Source organism: Pipistrellus kuhlii, unplaced genomic scaffold (genome assembly GCF_014108245.1).
Source record: "Pipistrellus kuhlii isolate mPipKuh1 unplaced genomic scaffold, mPipKuh1.p scaffold_m20_p_59, whole genome shotgun sequence".
Lineage (NCBI taxonomy): Eukaryota > Metazoa > Chordata > Mammalia > Chiroptera > Vespertilionidae > Pipistrellus > Pipistrellus kuhlii.
In genome coordinates this window covers 1,204,195-1,227,500 of record NW_023425561.1, presented here as the reverse complement: position 1 = coordinate 1,227,500, position 23,306 = coordinate 1,204,195, and the positions used below count along the sequence as shown (strand labels likewise).

The window sequence follows — 23,306 nt, the reverse complement described above, 5'->3', positions numbered from 1 at the left end:
CAGGGCGCGGGTCAGGGAGGCACCTCCCCGGGCCGCCCGGACCAGGCTGCTCCGGGTCCGCATCATTAAAGGGTTGTGTGTGTGCAGCCTCTCCCACATCAATGTTTCTCTCTCTCTCTCCCCTCCTCCTCCCTCCCTTCCACTCTGTCTGAAAATCAATGGAGGGGGGGAATAGGAAGAGCTAGCCGTCTGTAAGCAGAAGAGGGCTCTCGCCAGAATCTGGCCGCGCTGGCGCCGGGACCACAGGGTGCAGCCTCCAAACCGTGAGAAACAGATTTCTGTGGGGCAAGCCGCCCCGCTGAGGCGCTGGCTGTGGCAGCCGAGCTGAGGAGACACGGGCAGGTTGCACAGAAGAAACCGTACAGGCTTCTGGCTCTCAGGCCCCACTTCCTGGATCTCGGTTTCTTCCAGCCCGAGACCCTTCCATCCTCAGCAGAAAGGTCACCCACCGGCACGCCCTCTCAGCAGCTTGGGCAGCCCAGGGCAGTCACTACCTTTCCCAAAGGTCCCCTCCCCACAGCGGGCTTTCTGCCTACTTCCCGGCCGGAATGGGGTCACACAGGGAGGGCGATGACACCCTCGGGGGCTGTAGGAGGCTCCTGGAGCGGCCTTACAAGCCCCCACCGACGGCGCTGCCCCCACAGGAGTGTCTGCAGCTTTGGAGGTCCACAGCCCAGGTGCCGGGGGGCTGGGTCTCCCGAGGCCTCTCCCCTCGTCTGGCAGGCGGCTGCCTCTCCCTGTCCCCGGGGGGCCCTGCCCTTGGTGTATCTAAAGGCCCTCTGCTCCCCAAGACCCGACATGCTGGGTGGGACCCTAACCCTAACCCATCCACCCTTATGGCCTCCCTTCAGGTTAACCAACCTCCTTCAAGCCCCTCTCTCCAAAGACAGTCACATGGGGGGTTTCGGCTTCAATAAATGATGGGGCGGGGGGGGGGGGGGGGGCGGGGGAGACACAGAATTCAGTACGTAACAGGGGCCAAGAAGTCAGAACACCCGAGTTTCCCTGATGGTGTGACCCCAACACCGTCTCCGAGTCCGGTCAGCCGGGCCGCCCAGGAAGGAGAGAAACAGAGTGGCGGGCGGAGGCCCAGGCTCGGCCCAGGCCGGGTGGCTGGCAGGGCAGGAGGGCTAACGGGCATCTCCCTCCCATGCGGCTCCTCCCGGCCTATGCCGGGCTCCGGCTCCATGCGGCTCCGAGTCCCGGAGAGAAGGGGGCTGGGGCCTCGCCTCCCGTCCTCCTGACCCAGCCTCTCCCGTCTTCTCCAAGGAGGGGCGCCTGACCGTCAGGGGACTCCACACGCGTGTCCCTCCCGCCCCTCCTCCCCGGTCAGCCTGACCTGCCCTCAGAGCCCGGACAAACCATTAACCAGGGAGTCGGAGGCGCTGCATGTCTTACTCTCCAGTCATCGTTTAACTGCATTCCTTCCCAGGACGTTGTAAACACGACCGGCCTCAGGGCCCCAGACCCAGGGCCGCCCGCCCTCCGCCCCCTGCCCCGCAGAATGGGCAGCTGGTGGGAGCGGGAGGCCTGGCCTTCAATGACCTCCTGCAGCCGTTGGGGGGCACCGGCCCCTTCCAGCAGGTCCAGGTGACTTGGCTGTCCCCTCCACTGTCCTGATGGCCTCCCACAGCACCCTGCAGCGCCTCACCGCTGTCCCCACCCGCCCCACCCCCCGCTGCTGCCCGCCAGCCCGCCCACCAGCACCAACCTCAGCGGGACCGGAGCCGGAGGCCTGGCTGTCCCGGGACCGGCAGGGGCAGCCCGCGTCCTGCCTCGGCCTCACCTCCTGCCACCCGGCTGCCCTTTCCCATCGCACGGAGGCACAGAGCCCTGCTCAGGGCGCCTTCTCTGCACAGCCCTGGCCGGTGGGCAAGGGCCAGAGCACCCACTCCACTGCCCTGTGCACACCCGAGCCGGGCTCCACACCTTCGTTCCACCATTGCGACCAGGTGGGGCTGCCTGGGCCTCCTGCCCCACCCATCCCGTCCCCTGCGCCCCCTCTCACCACCCCACACACACACCGGACCGCGTGGCCCCGGTGCCGAGCTGGGCTGACCGTGGGGAGAGCGGGAGCCCTCGCAGAGAGCTGCCCTCTGCCCTCTGCCCTCTGCCCTCTGCCCTCTGCCCTCTTGCCCACCGAGACACACTGTCCGGGGAGTTGAGTGTGTCCTGTGGTTGGGGGGGGGGGGCGCAGAGGCGGGGAGAGAGAAAGGAGGCACACAGGCGGCTGGGGGCTGGGGGCACCCCTGAGCAGGGGATTCTGGGCTCAGAGTCCCAGAGACAAAAACAGCCTCCTGACTTCGTCCAGAAATAGCCCGGCAGCTGGGCCTGCAGATGGCGAGCAGCCAAGGCGGGAGCCAGGAAAGAGGGCGGGGTTCTGGGGTCCTTTCATCTCCAGTGACTGAAGGCCCACCCCCCCCCCCAACACACACACCCCCATTGGTGAGTCAGCCCGGCTGCCGGGTGGCTCACCGGCTGGATCTGCGCTCGGAGCGGCCGCGGCAGTCCTGTCCTGAGCGTCTGCTCCAGGCCCTGGCCTTCCGGCTGCGAGAGAGAGGAGCTCTCCCCTCGGCTCCCGGGGAAAGGGGTGACCTGCATGGATGTGGAGGCTTCAGGGGACCCCAGGACAGGAAACGGGTGTGTCCAGGCCTCGCGGAGCTGGGACCAGGAGCTGGAGCACCAGAGGCAGCTCGGCACACGGACTCCTCTCCTGCCTCCTCTCACCCTCTTCGTCCGCGTGTTCCCCTCGCCGAGGACCCCGTCCCAGCTCAGGGGCAGGGCCCCCAGCAGCCAGCACGTTTCTGTGGATCTTAACGGCTCGGAAAGCCTCTGATTGGCTCACACAACACGGAGGCGAGCTCCCCTCCCACAGCTCCGCCAGCCCGCAGGCCAAGGGGCAGGAGTGGCCCCTCAGCGGAGGGCCCGGAGCACGGCGGGGGCAGGCGCACCCCGAGCCCGCCTGCCGCAGCATCTCCTCTGAACTGACCAGCCAAGCCGTGCTCCCCCAGAAAGCCCCACGTCAGAGGCAGAAGGTGCCGAAACCGGTTTGGCCCAGTGGATAGAGCGTCGGTCTGCGGACTGAAAAGTCCCGGGTTCGATTCCGGTCAAGGGCATGGACCTTGGTTGTGGGCACATCCCCGATACGCTTTCTCTCTGTAAAAAATCAATAAAATATATATATATATTTAAATTAAAAATCAATAATATATATATATATATATTTAAATATATTTTATTGGTGTTTTACAGAGAGGAAGGGAGAGAGATAGAGAGCTAGAAATGTCGATGAGAGAGAAACATTGATCAGCTGCCTCCTGCACAACCCGTATCAGGGATGTGCCCACAACCAAGGTCCATGCCCTTGACCGGAATCGAACCCGGGACCTTTCAGTCCGCAGACCAACGCTCTACCACTGAGCCAAACCAGTATTTTTTTTTAATATATTTTATTGATTTTATACAGAGAGGAAGGGAGAGAGATAGAGAGTTAGAAACATCGATGAGAGAGAGTTATCGATCAGCTGCCTCTTGCACACCCCCTACTGGGGGTATGCCCGCAACCAAGGTACATGCCCTTGACTGGAATCGAACCCGGGACCCTTCAGTCCCCAAGCCGACGCTCTATCCATTGAGCCAAACTGGTTCCGGATAAAATATATTTTTTTAAAAAAAGAAGAAGCAGAAGGTGCTGAAGCGGGGTTAGCCCTCCGCCCTCTGAGGCAGGTTTCCAACGCGGCCCTTCCATGGCTTCTTCATGCCTCCTTTACACCTTCTTCATGTATGATGCCTTCTTCATATCTTCTTCACGCCTTCTTCATGCCTTCTTCATATCTTCTTCACGCCTTCTTCATGCCTTCTTCATATCTTCTTCACGCCTTCTTCATGCCTTCTTCATATCTTCTTCATGCCTTCTTCATGCCCAGTGTGGGGCTCTTCATTACTTTCCAGCCCCAGCGATGAGCCGTCTGCACCCACCCACCTTGACCGACGGTCACAAGTCCTTCCAAACCCGCTTTCCCGTCCCCCTTCTTAGCCTGTGCACCTGCCTTCGGGGCCCACTGCACCTCAGGAGCCATCACCCTGGCTATGGCTCTCCCGTTCGCACACAGGCCGCTGGACCCCGAAGCTCAGGCTTCCTGCCACCGGCAGCGGCCGCCAACCAGTGGCCCGCGGGTCACCGGCGGTCCATGGGGCCCGAAAGGTCGGCGACCGCTGGCTACAGCAAAGAGCCTGCTGCGCCGTCACCTTGTGTGTCCTTCTGGCTACGACGCGGCGGGCCTCTCCTCGTTTGTTTGTTTGTTTGTTTGTTTGTTTCGATGACTGACAAGGCCAGGTGCGTGGTTATTTCATTCCCAGCGCGAGGCTGGCTTCTGGCCTGTGAGGCCAATGGCACAGCCCACCGGTGAACGGGGCCCCGGAGCCAGGAGCGTGGTCCCCGCGAAGGCACCCCCGGCCCCGGGGCTGTACCCCTGGGAAGACTGGCCCCGGCTCGCCCTCGGAAGGACAACGGCCCACAGCCCATCGGGACACTCAGCACGCCGAACGCAAAGCAAAAGCAAGTCCACAAGAAGGCGAGGCCAAGAGGCTGGCGGCCGGTTATCGACAAACCCTGCCCGCGCGCTTAGCTTCCTCCTCAGGATTAAGATGTCCCGAGTGGCAGCGGGCAGCTCCCACCTGCACTGCAGCCTCCAGGCCTCTTATCGGCAAGTGGCGGCAATCCCCTCAAGCTCTACTGAGCATAAAAAGACGGCGCTGGCCAAAACTGGTTTGGCTCAGTGGAGAGAGCATCAGCCTGCGGATTGAAAGGTCCCGGGTTCGGTACCAGTCAAGGGCATGTACCTTGGTTGCAGGCACATCCCCAGTAGGGGGTGTGCAGGAGGCAGCTGATCGATGTTTCTCTCTCATTGATGTTTCTAACTCTCTATCCCTCTCCCTTCCTCTCTGTAAAAAAAAAAAAAAAATCAATAAAAAATATTTTAAAAAATAATAAATAAATAAAAGAAGGCACTGGTATAAAGGCTCCCAAGCTCAAACCACCAGACGCACAGACGTGGACATGGCACTGGGGACCGATGGTGGGCACCAGGGCCAGGGGTGTCCGGGACCCCAGCTGGGCCTCGTCCCTGCTTTCCTCTGCGCGCTGGGCACGCCTCCCCCATGCATGGTCCTTCCCGAGGCGGCCGCTGGCCACGCTGGGCTCGCTCCTAGTGACCCTTCACCAGAGAGAAGGGTCTGCCTCTCAGCTCCAAAGGTGAGAAATTCTAGGGAAGACTGATTGGCTGGCTTGGGTCACGTGCCTACCCCTCCGTCCAATGGCTGCAGGGCAGGGAGGGCATGGGTTCCTGTGAGTGCCGCAGCCTGAGTCCCTCCTCCTTCCTGTTCTGCAGATGAAGAAGCGCTACCATTCCCTCTCTGCTTTCTGGTCCTGCTGCCGTTTGCTTTCTCTTTTTCTTTCACCCCCACCCCACCCCCGCTGCATCCCCCCGCCAACCCTCCCCCCCAGGCCAGTCTCATAGCATCTGTCTTTTATCGTAGCCTTTATCAAGTTAGCCCGGCAGGCTGTGTTAGGCAGTGATTCTCTTAGTCTCCCTCAAATTCTATCCCCAGACTTTGGTTCCTGAAAGTAATACATTGATTCTCTACACACGGGCCCAGGAGCACACGGAAACACGTGACCCTCGGGGCCTCAGGTGCACGTGAAGAGAGCGCAGGTGGCAGGGCCAGCCCCTGCGGCCTCTGCGTGGCAGACGGCAGGGCCTCAGAGCAGACCACGCAGACGGCGAGTCCTCTGTGTTCCCTGACCAACTTCCAACCCGAGCCACACACAGACTCACCAGGAGGCCGCACATGTGTTGTTCTCTTTGCACTCCCCTTTCTTACCTCTTTCTAGCTCCCCTTGCTTCTTATCTTTCCATTCCTGTCTACAATATCCTTAACCCACTCACCTCAGCCTTTCCCACATACACATCATGTCATTCACGTATTTCCATCAAAGCACTGTTACTATGAATTCTCTAGTCTGACGCAGCCCCAGAATCATCTATAATAATAAAAGCTTAATATGCCAAATAGATCGGATAGCCAAACAACCTTCTGGACGTCATTCTGGAAGTCCTTCTGGGCGAAGCTGCAGCGGCGGAGGCCTAGGCAGAGGCGGTTAGGGGCGATCAGGCAGGCAGGCAAGGAGTTGGGGCAATCAGGCAGGCAAGCAGGTGAGCAGTTAGGAGCCAGCAGTCCCCGATTGTGAGAGGGATGTCCAACTGGCAATGGGACATCCCCTGAGCAGGTCCCTGGATGGTGAGAGGGTGCAGGCCGGGCTGAGGAAACCCCCCCCCCCCCGCCCTGCACAAATTTCATGCTTAGAGCATTGTCCTGAAGTGACAAGGTTATGGGTTCCATCCTCAGTCAGGGCACATACAAGAATCAATCAATGAATGTACAAATAAATAAATGGAACAACAAAAATCCGTGCCCCTCTCTCTCTTTCTCCCTCCCTCCCTCTCTCTTTAAAGTCTTTATATTTTTTTAATTGATTTTTCACAGAGAGGAAGGTAGAGGGACAGAGAGCCAGAAACATCGACGAGAGAGAAAAATGCCAACCAGCCTCCCCCTGCACACCTCCGACCGAGGACGTGCCCGCAACCAATGCACATGCCCCTGACCAGAATCGAACCTGGGACCCCTCAGTCCACAGACCGACGCTCTATCCACTGAGCCAAACCAGTTTGGGCTAAAATCAATAAATTTAAAAACATTTTTAAAAGGCAAATAAAAGTTATTTTAGACAAGAATTACGGAAGAACAGCTATTTGGATAAAACAACAATGAAGTCCATCGCTCTTTGGAAAACAGTGCTCAAATGCCAAGAACCCAAATTTTACATCATCTGGTGTGTGCATCCACCAAGTCATAAACTTATTCAAAAACAAGGATTTTTCTCCAACCAAATCAAGATTATCAAGTAACTACACTTGAAGGAGGACTTCATTTGGATTATATTAACACATCTTAGGGGACAGTCAGTAATCGTCTTGGTCATTCCAACCCCCTTTTCTTTTCTTTTCTTTCCTTTTCTTTTCTTTTCTCTTCTCTTCTTTTCTTTTCTCTTCTTCCTCTTCCTCTTCCTCTTCTTCTTCTTCTTCTTTCCCCCCCAAAAGAAATGACAGTTTAAAAATTCACTCAAGCCAAAACTGGTTTGGTTCAGTGGATAGAGCATCAGCCTGCGGACTGAAGGGTCCTGGGTTCAATTCTGGTCAAGGGCATGTATCTTGGTTGCCGGCACATCCCCAGTGGGGGGTGTGCAAGAGGTAGCTGATCGATGATTCTCTCACCGATGTTTTTAACTCTCTCTCCCTCTCCCTTCCTCTCTGTAAAAAAAATCAATTTAAAAAAATTATTTTTTTTAAAAAAAGAAAGAAAAGAAGAACAGCAGAGATTGGTACCTGCCCCAGGGGCCACATGCTACCTGTGCCCGCTGGCTGCTGGCTGCCAGTCCCTTCTCTGACTGGCTCAGAAGGCTCCAGCTTCCATCAAACCCCCGAGTTCCCTCCCCCACCCCAGGCCGGACTAGCCGCGGGCGCCAGCGCCTCCCCCTCCCGCCTCAGCAGCAGACTGGGCCCTAACTCAATTGTGCTGTTAATCTAGTGCCCCGGACAGATTAAGGAGGCCTCTGAGGTCTCAAACCCATCAGTCCCTGCCCTGGTCAGGCTGGCAGGTGGCGCCAGGGGGCCGGGCAGGGGGCCTTAGACCAGGCAGAAAGGCTATTACCAACCCCCCCCCCAGCTCAGCCGGGAAGGGGGGCGATGTGAATACACGGATGTTGGTCAGGAGTCCACGGGCCCAGCTCTGACACCTAGCACTGCGACCTTGGACAGATTACATTAAACCTCTCCAGGCCTCAAATTCCTCATCTATAAAACAGAGCTGCTAACTGGTTATCACAAAAATTAAATTAGGCAAAACACTGAGCCGTGCCCACTCGCAGGCCTGCTTCTTCAATACAGGGGACAGCAGGCACCAGCCTAGCCAACTCCCAGGATCCTCCTCGTCTCATAACCGGCTCCCAGGGGTCTGCGCTGGCTAGGCTCCAACCTGGGGGCAACGTCTACAAACGGTGCAGGCGTCCAGGGGCCGGCCCTAGCCTCTCTGGGCTTCAGCTTTTCTATCTGCAAAATGGGCATCATAATTGTGCCTACAGCCCTGGCCGATTTGGCTCAGTGGATAGAGCCGGGGCCTGCGGTTTATATCCCAGTCAAGGGCACATGCCCAGGTTGCGGGCTTGATCCCCAGTACGGGGCGTGCAGGAGGCGGCGATCAATTCCCTGTGCCTGATGTCTGTCTGTCTGTCTGTCTCTCTCCCTCCCTCTTCCCCTTTGAAATCAATAAAAGTATTTTTAAAATAATAATAATCGTGCCTACATCGTGGAGGTATGAGGATTAGATGAGAAATCGCAGGGATGTGTACGACTATTCCCCCATCTGCGGAGGGAACCCGCACACCCCAGCCCCAGGCACCGGCCTCTGGCCACGCCCCTCTGGGCAGGGAGCTGCACGGCCGGCAGGGGGCGCGGCGGCAGGTGCGGAGGCCCGGGGCCGGGGCACCCCTGGCGCGAACGCGGATCACCGCGAGCACAGGCTCGGCATCGGCGACCTCGCAGGCCCGGAGGCGCGGGCAGCCCGGCCCACTCGGGACTGCAGGGCCCGGCGGGCGAGGGTCCGGGGGCAGTTGGAGAGGGATCGGGTTTACGCTCCGCTCGCCCGCTCGGCCCACTCCTTCCACTGCGGGCGGGGAGCTGCCGGCTCCCCTCGGTGGGGCGTGAGGACGAGGCGCACAGGCCCGGGGGGTCTGGGGAGGACTGCTGGGGGGAGGAGGCAGCCTGAGCCGGTCCGCAGCCAGGGGACCCCGGAACCGGTCCTCCCACCCCGGCCCTCCCTGGGCGCCAGACTGCGCCCGGAACCCCTCCACCCCCAGACTCTCCCCAGCGGTTTCACGTCGGGCCTCGTCCTGGGCCCCGATGTCCAATGACCGAGGGAAGCAGAGTCGGCGCCGTTGACCCGATGTTCCGGGCCGTTTGGGGCCAGAGCTGTGAGCCGGAAGCACCTGCCTCCATGGCACAGGGAAGCCCCCCTTTCCCCTCCCCACGCCGGTCCACGGGGGGCCCCCTCCCATCGTGGGCAGCCGAGACCCTGCCCCCTGCCCTCGCCGGGGCAGAAACCCGGGGCTCCCTGTGGGGCGCAGCCTCTGTCCCCGAACTCACCTCCTGCCCTGAGAGCCCGCGCTGCGCCGCCAGGCCCCCAGGCCCCCAGCTCCGGCCGCCTACACCCCCTTCCTCCCGGGAGGGAGGGTGTGGCTCCTGCCCCCCCTAACCCCCTCTCTTCCTCCCAAGTTCCCAGCACAGCCTGGGGGCGGGCAAAGCGGGGTACGTGGGCAGTGTCTATGGCCTGGCTTCGGAACCAGACTCAGAAAACCCCATTTCTTGTCCCAAGAGGATGCCTGGTTGTGGCCACTCTCGCCCCAGCCCTGGGGGGGGGGGGGGGGGGGGTATTGTAGCTGCAGCCCCAAGGAGGAGGATCCTGGGAATTTGCTAGGCCAGTGCCTGCTGTGCCCTGTATTGAACAAGCAGGCCTGTGAGTCGGCATTGTTCAGTGTTTTACTTAATTTAATTTTTGTGATAACCAATTAGCAGCTCTGTTTTATAGCGTCTTGTTTTTTAAATAAAATGAACAGTCTGTCCCGGGGTCCCCACCGTGGGGCCGGGGAGAGGGGGAGCGAGGCCGAGGGCCTAAAGCAATGGGAGGAGGGCGGCAGGGAAAGATGGAAGGACGCCCTCGGGGTGGCCGGCTGCCCCCTCCCTGCTGTGAGCGAGGCCACCGGACAGCAGGTGAGACCGCACAGCCCTCCCCGAGGCCGAGGCCGAGGCCCCGCCGGCTGGGCGCGGGGGTCGGCGGGGGAGGAGGACGGCCTGCTTGAGCCTTCTGCCCCGGGGATGGAGGGAGCGGTGCCGAGACGCGGCCCGAGGACCGGGGTTTGGCCTGAGACGCGGCCCGAGGACCGGGGTTTGGCCTGAGACGCGGCCCGAGGACCGGGGTTTGGCCTTGGACGCGAGCTCGGGTGAGGCTGCGTCACCGCGAGGGGCTGCGGCTCTCCGCCCGCCGGGGAGCGCTCATCTCCTCCCCCGCTCGCCGCCTGCAGCCCGGATCCCCGCGGGTTCGAGTGCTGCCCCCGGGCCCGCCGTCCTGAACTGCAGCCACCCGCCCCCAGCTCCAGGCGGCCTGCGTGGGCACCGGCCGCACCCTGGGACGCCCCTGTGCGGACGCCCCTGTGCAGTGGGAGCAGGACAGGCTCCTCCGGAGCTGCGGGAGGCACACCAGTCCCAGCGGGCTCACAGCGAGGGCTCCGTCCCGTCACAGACAACCACGGCGGCGTCGCTCGGAGCAGACGCCGGCCACGGGCAGCCGCGCCGTCGGACCCGGCCCCGCCGCCCACGCGCGGGCGCAGGAGCGGAGACACGGGGGCTGGAGAGGCCGCTGCCTGGCCCGGGGCGACCCAGGAGCGACGGGACAGCGCTGGGTTCTCACCCAGGGCAGCTCCCCACCCCCACCCCCACCCCCACCGGAACCCGCCGAGGCCAGGGCGGCGGGGGGCGCCGGGGGGCGGGGGCGGACCCCACGTGCGCCTCCCGCCGCGGCTTCTCGGAGCCTTTGTCGCAGGCGCGTGCGTGCGGCACTCGGCGGCTTAAAATAAAGACAATGTTCCCAGCTCCCCGCGGCTAAATCCGGCTCCGCGCGGGGGCGGTGCGAGCTGGGGGGAGCGCTGCTGGCGGCCCCGCGCCCTCCCCCCTGCCTGCCTCAGTTTCCCCGTCTGGTCTCGGGGCCCAGACGGAGGCCTGGGCTGGCGGGGGCGGGGGTCACCCCTGCCTCTGCGGGTGCATGACCGGGAGATGGGGACGCTTGGCTCCGAGAGGGGCGCCCAGAGAAGGGAGGGATGGGGGGGGAAAGCCGGACTCCCTCCTCTCCCGCCTACAAAAAAGTGTTTTTGTGCCGCAGGGACGTGTGCAGAGGCGGCGGGAGCAGAGAGAAGGGAGACCAAGGAGGCTGGGGGGAGGGGGCCACGCAGCCTGATTCAGACTCGGAAATGGATGCGGAACGCGGTGGCCTGACGCCCCTACACCGGCCACGTGGCCGCGCACAGGGACGCGCAGCACCCAGAGCGGCCGGCAGGGGGCAGCCGAGCCCGCGCCCGGGGGCAGGGCCAGGGGCGGAGCCTTGACCCCGCCCGCCCCGCCGGCGGATCCGGGACGGGACCGGGCGCTCCGACTCCTCTCCCGCCCCCAGCATCCCCTGCCCGCAGGACGGAGGCGGCCGGGTGCGGGCTCGGCCTCCGCAGGCTGTGGGCAGCGAAGGTGCCCCCACATGTGGCTGCCACGTGCACCTCCCACTGACAGCCCGTCCGCTGGCCAAGCCCGGGACTCCAGTTTCCGGCTCTCCTGGCAGCTGGGCTCCAGCCCAGGTCACCCTTGGGCATCAAACTGGAGAGGAGTGCTGGGTGGGGATGGAGAGGGGCAGTGGTGGGGCAGGTCCCAACCCCGCACTGGACGCCCGAGCCCTGGGCTTAGAGCTAAGGGGCCCCACCCACCGCACATTCGTCACCCTCTGCTCCTTGCACTCCTCCTCTGCCTCCTGGGATAATGGGTGACCGGCCCCCCTGCCTTCCACCCAGGGCTTCAGCACTGCCCAGCGGGGCCAAGCACAGCAGCCCAGCCAGAGCCCCCCTCCGGCCAGCTCCCCGGAGGTCCCCAGGCCAGGCGAGGGCGGGGCAGGACGAGTCTATGGCAAAGGGCCCCCAGGGGCTCCGTCTCTGAGGAAACTCAACACAAACCCAAAGGCCCGGAGGCAGGGGGCTGGCCGTCCGGGGCGGAGGGAGGAGGGAGGCGGGAGGAAGGGCAGGTTCCCCGTCTCAAACCTGGGAGCCCTGCGTGGGAGGCGGGAGACAAGAGTTTGACAAGCGGGGAGGAGCGCTGTCTGTCTCCTGTCTGTGTGTCTTCCCGGTGGAAGCTGGGGGTGGAGCGGGCGGGGGGCGAGGCGGCCTCGAGTGCGGAATGAACAGGCTCCGCAGTTGGGCGACACCCAGACACACGCCGAGCACAGACACGCGTGTACACGCCGCCTGGCCGCGGGCCAGCAGGTGCCACCTGTATGTTCCAAAGGTTGCCTGGCGCCGTGTGCGCTCAGGGACACGCGTGTGGGGGGCACACCGCAGCGTGTGGAGCAGGCACACGGCCCCCCCCCGACACACACACACACACATGCACACGCACACACACGCTCACGCTCACCCCCACACCAGACACCTGTGCCCTCGCATGGGCTCTGGGTGGGACAGACGGGAGCGCACAGCCCGCCCGCGCCCTGCCTGGGCCCGTTCCAAGTGCCAGCCTCTCACTGAGGTCCAATGTGTCACTTCCCGACAGAAGGAACGGCTCCTTCGCCGCGGGGGCGGGGGGGGGGGGCGGGGGCGCGGGCACGGGCAGGGCAGAGCGAGGGTGAGGGAAGGAGACGTGTGGATCCCGGCACGGGGCTCGGGCTGCAGACTCGGGGTGCGGGCTGGGGGCTGGGGGAAGGGGCCCCGGGAGACAGAGTGCCTTTGTGAGGGTGTGCGCGGAGCCGTGTGCCTGGGTGTGGGTGTTTGTCTCCCGTATCCGCCTTCTCTCCCGCTCCGGACTTCCAGCCTCTCCGGGCTCCTCGTCCTCCGGTGCTGCCCCTCCGGCCGGGCTCCGGCGGGGGCCCTGGCGGAGGAGGGGGCACGCTCCAGGACCCGGTCCAACCCCAGGCGTTGCCGGAGGCTTCCGTCCTGCTCCCCTCCCTTCCTCTCCTCCCTCCTCCCTCCCTCCTCTCTCTTCCTCCCTCCCTCCCCCCCAGGGCTGGCGTGCCAGGGGGTGGGACATGCCAATCACTGGCTGTGCCTCGCCGGCTGCCAGCGCAGGACGCAGCTCCCCCCGGAGCCAGGTGTTTGGGTCCCTGGAGACAGGGCCGGCCGCCCGGGAGGCAGAGGCGGGGAGGACCCCTGTCCAGCCCACGTGAGTGCATGGGAGGGGCGCGAGGGGCCCGCAGGTGGGGCCTGGGCCAGCAGGGTCCTGGGTTCCAGGTGGGGACCGGAGCACAGGGAAACGTGGGTGGACCAGAGAGAGGAGGGGGCCAGGGAGGGTCTAGAGACGAGGGGGCTCGCAGCCTTGGGCACTGGCTGCCCAGATGCCCTGTCCCCGGCTGTGAGTGGGCACACCGGGCATTTTTCTGGGGTTCAGCCGGCAGAGGAGACGGAGACCCCCTCAGGGAGCTGGACCTGGAGCCGGAGGGAGCCGGCTGCCGCGTAGCAGGCACAGCCCCCGGACCCCGGGGACCGAGGGGGAGGGCGGGGGGCAGCCCTTGGCACCAGCACCTGGAGGGAGGCTGAGCCCTCCAGTTGGGGTACCAGTCCCCGAACCCCTCCTCTCCTCCCTCAGGGGGCTCTGAACCCCACCACCCCCTCCACCTGCAGCGCCCCGAGATGGACTGAACCGACTGCCGGCCAGATGGACAAGCTGGACGCCAAGGTGGGTGCTGGGCCAGAAGCCAGCGGCGACCAGGCCAAAAGCCCCGGGGCTCCCCGGGGAGAAACGGCACGCGTGTGGCCACGCGGCAGGGAACATGGTGCCGACATGTGAGGCGGCCAGGGAGCACCCGGTGGGCTCCGTCCGGGGCTTCCGCAGGGCGGGTGGCAGCGCGGTGCCCGGGTCACGCAGGCTGCCCTCCCCGGACCCCCAGATGCCCACGTGGACACGGGCGGGGGCCGGGCGCTCCGCTTGCTGCAGGGGAGGGTGGTCAGCTGGCACCGGGCTCGGGGCTGCTCGGTGGATCGGTGCCAGCAGACGGGCCACCTCTTCCCACAAGGCAACCTGCGGCTCCACCGGACTGACCGGCCCTGGCCGCCGGCCGGAAGGAGCCGGTGCCCTGCGGCCAGGCAGTGTCCTGGCCCTGTGTGGCCAGCTGCTGGCCGGGCTGTCAGAGGGGAGCCGCTGCCACCCGGGAGGGCAGGCGGGAAGAGGTGGCCGCTGGGGGGTGCAGCAGCTGTGACTCCGGGCTCCCGGGCTGAGCCTGGGGCCTGAGAGCCGAACCCCAAAGCACAGAGAGGACTCCCCAGTGTCAGCAAGGGGTTAGGCAGGGGTCCTGTCAGGCCTGGGAAGACGCCTCCCCATTGTACAGGAGGGGAGACTGAGGCTGAGGAAGGGGGAGACGTGCTCACGGTCACGGAAGGGGTATTTGGGGGCTCACACTGCGGCCTGCCGGAGCAGGATGGAGGGTGGGGGGCTGCGGGGAGCGGGAGCTCCAAGGGGCGGGAGGGAGCGCGGGCTCTGCGGGGGGCGGGGGGGAGAGGTGGGTGAATCTCTCCCTGGGTTTCTTCTGCTGTGATGCCATGGTGATGCCGAGGAGGGTGGGGGAGGAGGGAGAGGGAGGAAAGGAAGTGGGGAGAGGAGCAGGAGGAGGAAGAGCGGGGGGGCGCAGGGAGCGGAGGCTGAGGGCCCAGCCTGCCCTGGTGAGGGCCCCCCACAGCGAGGGGATGGGGGGGGTGCCGTGCAGAGCAGCATTGATGCCGGCTGCTGCCCTCCGGGGGAGGGGGGAGTTGGCTCTTCCAAGGGAGACTGCTGAGCCTGAAAATGGGATTCCAGGCTGGGCATCGGGGGTGGAAGTTGTGCACCTTTGCTGGGTCCAGAGCCACCTTCAGAGCCGAGTCCGCCCAGGGGGGGAGCGCTGACGGCGGCTTCGGGTCCAGGCCCCATCAGAAGGCACAGGTCAGGTGCCCAGCCCCACCCCCACCTCGTACCTCCTTCTCCCCAAATGTCCCTTCTCTCCAGAGGGGCTGCAGGCTCCCAGGCCCAGAATCACAAGATGGCTTCCCTCCTCCTCCCCGAACCTTTCGCCAGCACCCCTCATTCTCGGCCTCCCCTCTCCATGCCTCGGCCAGCGGAAAGATCCCAGGGACCCCTGTGTTCAGGAATCCCTCCCCAGCCATCCCTCCGCCTCCCCGCCTGGCTCTCTCCCCTCCCCCTTCCTCTCACCGTCCAGATCCCCAGCCCCCGGGGATCTGTCCAGGGCGCTGGCGGTCAATAGCCCGCTGCCCTGCGAGAGGCTCTGACCTCATCCCTTAACTCTTTGCGTCCAGGGTGGCTTTTCCTCCATGGACACTGCCAGGCGCCATCCATGCCCGCGCCTGTCTCACCTCCTCCCGCCTCCCGGCAGCGGGTGAAGCCGGGCTCCCTCGGTCCAGCCTGGCCCCCCGGTGAGGATGCCCGTGGCTGTTCTCTGTGCTCTCAGGCCGGCCTCGCCCGGGGACAGGGACCTGGCAGGTGAGGACACACAGGCCTGAGGGGAGCAGAGGGACCACGATCAGGAGCTGGTCCTGCCCCCTGCAGGCTCGTCCTCACGCCCCGGCCTGGAGCCAGGCAGGACGACCCTGTCACACGCATGTACTTGTTTACTGAGCAACTACTGTGTGCCAAGCACGGGCTCAGAGCCCTGACTGAGGCAGACGCAGCCCCTCCCCTGCCTCTCAGAGCTACACCTCCCCCTTCCCACCACACCACACTGTCATCATACATCACCCAGACAGACAACAGGCACTGCCACACACACACACACACACACGCCAGGTCCTAACGGAGGGCTGACACCTCCCCGGGGAATGACTGAGCCCAGGGGTTGGCCAAGCTCGCCCAGATGGACAAGGAGGCTGCTGAGCAGGTTTTTTAAAAATATATTTTTACTGATTTCAGAGAGGAAGGAAGAGGGAGAGAGAGAGAGGCATCAATGATGAGAGAGAATCATTGATCGGCTGCCTCCTGCACACCCCACCCTGGGGCTCGAGCCCGAAACCAAAGCATAGCCCCTGACCGGGAATCGAACCGTGACCTCCTGGTCCATAGGCGGATGCTCACCCCGGCTGGGCCACACTGAGCCACACCGGCCGGGCCCCACAGAGCAGTTTGGAATAGACTCCGGAGGAGCTGCCGGCACCCCAATCCTGGTGGCATTGCTGGCCGACTCCCAGGGCGGCCCTTCCGTCTCTAAGCCTCAGCTGCCCCTTCAGCAGGCTGCGGACAGCAGGACCCACTTTGCCGGGAGCTCTCACAGGCCGAGCAGAGCATGCGTATCAGGCTGGCAGCCACGCCGGGTACTTTGCCGGCAGTGAGTACCAGCTGCCGTAATCACATTAATGAGGTCACGTGAAGCTCCTCCAGCCTCCACCGGGAGGCCGCAGTCCTGGACCGGAGGGCCCCTCCCTGCCTCCTTGCCCCCCAGACGTGTCACCCTCAGAGGCGGAGTCCCATCCCCACAAAGCTACAGACTCACCCCCACTTCTGACTCTCACTCAGCAAGGACCCGCCTCACACTCACTCTCACCGGCAGAGGGGCACCCGGTGGGAGCGGGGCCTCACCCAAGGTCACAGCCAGACGGGAGCAGAGATGGGGCCTCAGGCTGGGCAGAGGCAGGGCCCAGGACGTGGGGGGGGGGGGGGGGGGAGTCCTACCATAACCCCCTGCATTCCCCCCAGGGGTGTTTCACAGAGCAGGCCAGGCTAACGGCCTCCAGCCTCCCTTTCACGGGGTGGGATAGCGGGTGGGGTGGCGGGGGGCCTCTGAGCCCCTCCTCTGCAGACGCCCCGGGGCTGCTGGGCCCTGGCTCAGCCCAGGGCTCCACCCCAGGAACCAGAGCCTGGTCCCTACACAACCACCAGCTCCTGACCTTCGTGGCCTTGGACAGGCAGAGGGCTGTTCCCGCCCCTGTCGAGGTTGAGACCCGCCCACGGGCACACAGCCGGGGCCGGAGCAGGCCTCTGGGGCTTCTCCGGAGCACAGCGACCAGCGGGGTCTGGGGAGGACCCGCTCAGTTTGGCGGACAGGCCGGGCTCAGAAGCGCCGGGGGCTGGCAAGAATCAGGGTTCAGTTCCCCAGAACCTCTGCTCTCCTCCTGCCTCCTCATAGCGGATAGGCCGGCCGGGGGAGGATGCAGACCCTGGAGCCCCAGGTCGGGGCCCGGTCCCCACTCGCTCTGCTTCCTGGAGTCCCTTAGCCGCCCCACCCCAGTGTCTTCATCTACAGCGCCGAGCTAAGAGCCCCGAGGGGTGCCCTGTGGCTTATGGGACCTGACGTGCCAGCGCAGGGGCCGGCCTGCAGGAGGCGGTGCGTTATGGCGGTTCTCCGTATGAAAATGAGGACATGGGGAGGGGCGTCCCCACAGCCCCATCGAGGAGAGGGACTCCGCCTCCCGCGGAGGAGATGGCAGCCCACAGCCCAGCCCCGGCTGAGAGAGCACGTGAGCCTGGCCTCCGGGCCTCAGGTCCTTTCTGTTCCGATCCAGGATCCTGTGCCATCCTCCCAGGTGCCCGCTGGCCCACCGCCCCTGCCGTGCGAACCAGCCGTGTGGGGCCCGGAGGGGCCGGGCCTGGGGTCCATCGGGAAGGGTCGGGGCCAGAGGGGCTGGGTGGGCATCGGAACGAGGAGGCAGGAAGAGGAACAGGCCTTTGGCTGGGCGGCATTTCCGAGCCAGGCGCTTTGGCTTGGGGAGGGGGAGGGTTCAGGGGCGAAGGGCAGCCGGAAAGCAGGGGTTCCGGGATTGCGGGTGATCGCACGGCCGGGAAGGGACGGCTCTGAAATTCAGAGCCGGGAATGCTGGATCCGGGGTGAGGCGAGCGAGGCCCTCCTCCCAGAGTGCCATTAAGGGGGACACCCAGACACCCTCATAATCAGGATAGAGACCACAGTCATGTGATGTTTCTGGAAATCAAGCAGCCAACTACCCTCCACGCTGGGTGGGCCGTCTGCTTTTGTAAGCTTCCTCGGACCCAGGGCCAGGATGAGGGCGAGACGTGGGGGACGGGGTGTGTGTGTGCGCGAGTGCAGGGTTGGATCCTGTCTTTGTTCAAACTTGTGTCTATGACGGGCGTGTTGCATTGTTGTCCATGTTTAAATACTGCATTGAACTGTCCTCTGCTTGACGCCTGAGCTCTGAGACACGTCCTTACGTGTCCCACCCAAGGCGAGGCCTCCTGGCCCCGCTGGCCTTGTGCTGTGCGGCGTGAGGCGCGGGGTCGGCTGGGCGAGCGCTGGCTGAGCACTGAAGGCTGCCCCAGGCCTGCAGCTCCTCTTCCAATGGAGGCTTTCGGGCTGGGCCAGGTGGCCGCTGGGGCTGCTCGGAGGCACCTGGGAGGACCCGGTGCCTTCTCCCCCTTCCCCGGGCCTCGGTTTCTCCGTTTGTGCAATGGGCATTACCCAGCACAGAGCTCAGGCCAGAGGGACAGGCGGCAAGCAGGGGACCAGGCAAGGGGTGCCCACCAGCTGCTGCGCTGGGAAGCCCACCAGGCGCGTCTGGTCCCAGCCCCCACCCAGCGCCTGACGTTGGTGAAGGACGGGAAATACGTCACATTTCCACGTAATACTTCAACAGTTCAAACTGGCAGACAGACTCTGGTCCCCAGGCCGAGCGTCCATTTCTAAAAAGTTTCCCTGGAACCAATTGCTTGGGCTCAAATCTTTTTCTTTTCTTTTTCTTTTTAAATAAACTTTCTTTTTTTTTTTTTTTAATTGATTTTTTACAGAGAGGAAGGGAGAGAGATAGAGAGCTAGAAACATCTATCAGAGAGAAACATCGACCAGCTGCCTCCTGCACATTCCCTACTGGGGATGTGCCTGCAACCAATGTGCATGCCCTTGACCGGAATTGAACCTGGGACCCTTCAGTCCGCAGACCGACGCTCTATCCACTGAGCCAAACCGGTTTCGGCTGGGCTCAAATCTTGGTTCCAACCTTCCTTGTGCGTTTTGTGCGGATTCTCTGGCTTTTCTCAGCCTCGGTTTTCTCGTCTGTGAAACGGAGAGAAGAGCAATGCCTCGGTCACAGGCTCCCGGCTGCGATGGGCCTGGCACTCGGGGCCTAAGTCACAGCCACAATCCCCGAGGTCACGGGGGGGCTGATGTCGGAGCTGGTGGTGATTAGGACCCTTAGCCAGACAGCAGGCACACCCGGGCGGCAGGGGCCCTCACGCGGTCGGCGCTGAGCCCGCGGGCGCCGAGCGTGCCAGGCTGTTCGAGGCTCGGCTCACCTCCTGCCTCCCTGACGCTCACGGCAATGCCTCTCCTTGTTAGCCGGGAACTAATAGCCCCACTTTTCAGCTGAGGAAACCGAGGCACACCCCCAGGCAGCGGAGTAGCCACTGACAGAGTCTGGGCCCTTCGCCCAGGGCGGTGGCCGGCAAACCGCAGCCACTGGGTTAGACCACCGTCCCGATTCGCCAAGGCTGCGGGTGCGATTCCCGGTCAGGCCACCTTCGAGAACCAAGCAGTGAATGCATAAGTGAGACAACAACTTCATGTTTCTCTCTCCCTCGCTCCCCCTCCCGCCCCCCTCTCTCATCAATAAATAAACCTAAAAAACAGTTGTTTTAAAGAGAGAGATCTGGGAGATCTTGTTCCCCTTGCTGCCCCCATTCAGCTGGAGCCCAGGAACAGAATGAGGAGGTGGAGGGGCCTCCCACAGCCCATCTGGGGCCAGACCCCGTGTCTCTGGGAGCCGAGTCCCTTGCCCCTGCTGCCTGCTAGACTGCAGATCCTCTGCCGCTGGCGAGGGCCCAGGCCCAGCACAGCTTCCCTGCTGCCCTGCCTCCTCAAGGGCCTGACACAGCTCCAAACACCTCTCTCTCCCCCTCTCTCTCTCTCTCTCTCTCTCTCCTTCTTCTCCCGCCCCCCCCCAGATACACATTCACACAGGCCCCCTCTGCTCCCATCTCTTCCCCCTTATCTTCTGGGGAGCCCTCCCCTGCCATCTCTTGTCTCTTTATTTGACGGAATTATCCCCCTGGAGCTCCACGGGCTCAAAGAGAGAGAGAGAAGTGGGTTCTAATCTCCCCCTCTCCCCCCCCCCCCCCGTCACCCTGACCAGGCCTGGCCGCTAGGGCTGCCACCTCAGTGACCTGCGGGTCCTAAGAGACCTTCCCCCGGAGACGGACGACAGGGAAATTAGATAATCAGGGCCGTGCTGAGTGCTGTGTCTGGCGCGCGGCAACCGCTCGGTACATGAGGGCTTTGATCGGGTTAGAGAAATGCTCTGGGAACGTGGCAGTGCTGTCTGCAGGGCGAGTCCCCCCCTCCCAAGGTCAGCTCGGCCGCAACTGGCAGCATTTCCCAGCGCGGAGAACACCGAGGCTCCAGCCCGGATGGGGAGCTGGGATGAAGTCTCAGACCCCTGGATTCCAAAGCCGCCCTCACCCCCAACCCATCTGTGGCTGGGCATGCTGGGAGTGTGCGTTATAATGACCGTGTGTGTGTGCATGCGTGTGCGTGCGTGCATGTGTGTGCATGTGTGTGCGTGGTGTGTGCGCGCACGCACGCGCATGTGTGTGTGTGTGCATGTGCATGTGTGTGTCTGTGTGTCTGTGTCTGTGTCTGGTGTGGCCGCCAGAGCAGGAAGGGCCCAGCCCGCCCAGGAGGGTGCTGGAGGCAGTGGTGCTGTCTGGCCCGAAGTCCTGGCAGGGTGGGGCCAGGCGGTGGGTGGTGTCCAGCCCCCCAACGGAAGCCCACGTCCTCTCTCCCCAGGCGATGACCTCCCGCTGAGGAAGCCGCCGAGTGACCAGAGGAAGGGGCTGCCCGCTCCGCCCCGCCAGCCGCCATGAACACCTCGGCCCCTCCCGCCGTCAGCCCCAACATCACCGTCCTGGCGCCCGGCAAGGGCCCCTGGCAAGTGGCCTTCATCGGCATCACCACGGGCCTCCTGTCCCTGGCCACCGTGACGGGCAACCTGCTGGTGCTCATCTCCTTCAAGGTCAACACCGAGCTCAAGACCGTCAACAACTACTTCCTGCTCAGCCTGGCCTGCGCCGACCTCATCATCGGCGCCGTCTCCATGAACCTCTACACCACGTACCTGCTCATGGGCCACTGGGCCCTGGGCACGCTGGCCTGCGACCTCTGGCTGGCCCTGGACTACGTGGCCAGCAACGCCTCCGTCATGAACCTGCTGCTCATCAGCTTCGACCGCTACTTCTCCGTGACCCGGCCCCTGAGCTACCGCGCCAAGCGCACCCCGCGCCGGGCGGCCATCATGATCGGCCTGGCCTGGGTGGTGTCCTTCGTGCTGTGGGCGCCCGCCATCCTCTTCTGGCAGTACCTGGTGGGCGAGCGGACCGTCCGGGCCGGCCAGTGCTACATCCAGTTCCTCTCCCAGCCCATCATCACCTTCGGCACCGCCATGGCCGCCTTCTACCTCCCGGTCACCGTCATGTGCATCCTCTACTGGCGCATCTACCGGGAGACGGAGAACCGAGCCCGGGAGCTGGCCGCCCTGCAGGGCTCCGAGACGCCGGGCAAGGGCGGCGGCAGCAGCAGCAGCTCGGAGCGGTCCCAGCCGGGGGCCCAGGGCGCGGCCGCGGCCGACACCCCTCCGGGGCGCTGCTGCAGCTGCTGCCGGGCCCCCAAGCTGCTGCAGACCTACAGCTGGAAGGAGGAGGAGGAGGAGGACGAGGGCTCCATGGAGTCCCTCACGTCCTCCGAGGGCGAGGAGCCGGGCCCCGAGGTGGCCATCAAGATGCCCATGGTGGACCCCGAGGCGCAGGCCCCCGCCAAGCAGCCCCCCAAGAGCTCCCCGAACACGGTCAAGCGGCCGACGACGACGACGCGGAAGGGCCGGGAGCGCGCGGGCCGGGGCCAGAAGCCGCGCGGGAAGGAGCAGCTGGCCAAGCGGAAGACCTTCTCGCTGGTCAAGGAGAAGAAGGCGGCGCGGACCCTGAGCGCCATCCTGCTGGCCTTCATCCTCACCTGGACGCCGTACAACATCATGGTGCTGGTGTCCACCTTCTGCCGGGACTGCGTGCCGGGGACGCTGTGGGAGCTGGGCTACTGGCTCTGCTACGTCAACAGCACCGTCAACCCCATGTGCTACGCGCTCTGCAACAAGGCCTTCCGGGACACCTTCCGCCTGCTGCTGCTCTGCCGCTGGGACAAGCGGCGCTGGCGCAAGATCCCCAAGCGCCCGGGCTCCGTGCACCGCACCCCCTCCCACCAGTGCTGACGCCCGGCCCGGCCCCCGGCCCCCGGCCCCGGAGAAGGGGCTGTGACCTCAGACCCGGGCCCTGCGCCGCCCCTGCAGGCCGCCCAGGCCCCGAGGTCACCTTCCCGGGCGGCCAGAGAGCCCTGCCAGCTCCACGCTGCCATTCCCAGGCGGGAGCAACCCGGGGAACTGGTTTTTCTGTCCCCAGCAGGCCGGCCGGATGGGAACGGGCTCTTCACCAGGAAGAAGCCGGGAGGAGGATCCGGGCCTGGATTCCTTGTTTGCATTTGGGCAGGAAGTCTGCCTGGAGCCAGCAGGGCGGGCCAGCAGAGAGGGTTACCTCGGCCCTCAGCCCCGGCCCCCTGGCTGGCCTGGATTGCAGGGAGAAGGGGGGAATGGCGCCCCCTGTGGCCACAGCTGGGAACTGGCACCAAACACGGAGAGAAAAGCTTGGCTCCGAGGGACCAGCCCCAGGCCCCTCGGCCCCTCAGCAGGCACAGCCCGCCCTGCTGGGCCCCAGGCTCGCTCTCCGAGAACCCCAGCTCCCGACCAGGACAGCGGCCCCAGAGGGCACCCGCTCAGCTAGTCGCACGTCGAGTCCCCAGGCAGCAGCAGCAGGACCGGACGCCTGGTGTCCACGACGCCATTTCCTGGGGAATGAGGGCAGGGTGCCTGCTGCCCAGCCTCACGCCCACACCCCCCGCCCCAGAGAAACCCCAGGTCCCTCCCGGCTCTCAGCCGCCATGCACATCTAGCCGGCCTCCCGCATGCTGCCTGCCTCCCGCCCACCCCACCAGGCCGGCCCGGCCCCCGGGTCCTCTCCTGTGAGCCCCTGTCCCGCCCATGCATGGCGCCCAGCCACCCTCACCCACAGGCCAGCCTGGCCCCACGTGTTCTCTCCCTCCATCTCAGCAACGCTGGGTCCGAATAAAGCCTCTACCCCCAAGGATGCTGAGTCCTTCCTCCCTGCGTCGGGTCCAGGACCTGGTCTTGGGCCAGGGCAGGATGGGGGGGCGGGGAAGTACCCCGGGATGTGCCCCCGAAGGGCAGCACTGAGGGGCTGGGCCTGCTGGCCCCTGTGGCCCCGCACCAGGTCCCGCTCCAGTGAGCGGGCGGTAGGGCAGGCCTGGCTCCTGGTGGAGGAAGGCCGGACCGAGGAGGCTGGCCCTGCCCGCGGCCCGCACACCCCCTGCCAGCTTTGCCATCCGCCGTCCTCCGGGGCCTGTCACAC

General features: G+C 64.4%; 1 protein-coding gene across 1 annotated transcript; it reads left to right on the top strand.

Annotated features, from left to right (window-relative positions):
• Window positions 1-12,606: 12,606 nt before the first annotated feature.
• Window positions 12,607-23,024, top strand: CHRM1 (cholinergic receptor muscarinic 1). Its single transcript, XM_036417274.2, has 3 exons — window positions 12,607-13,079; window positions 13,503-13,592; window positions 20,626-23,024. Exon 3 carries the CDS (start codon window positions 20,699-20,701, stop codon window positions 22,094-22,096), a length of 1,398 nt encoding a protein of 465 aa, XP_036273167.1. The 5' UTR covers window positions 12,607-13,079; window positions 13,503-13,592; window positions 20,626-20,698; the 3' UTR covers window positions 22,097-23,024.
• Window positions 23,025-23,306: the final 282 nt, after the last annotated feature.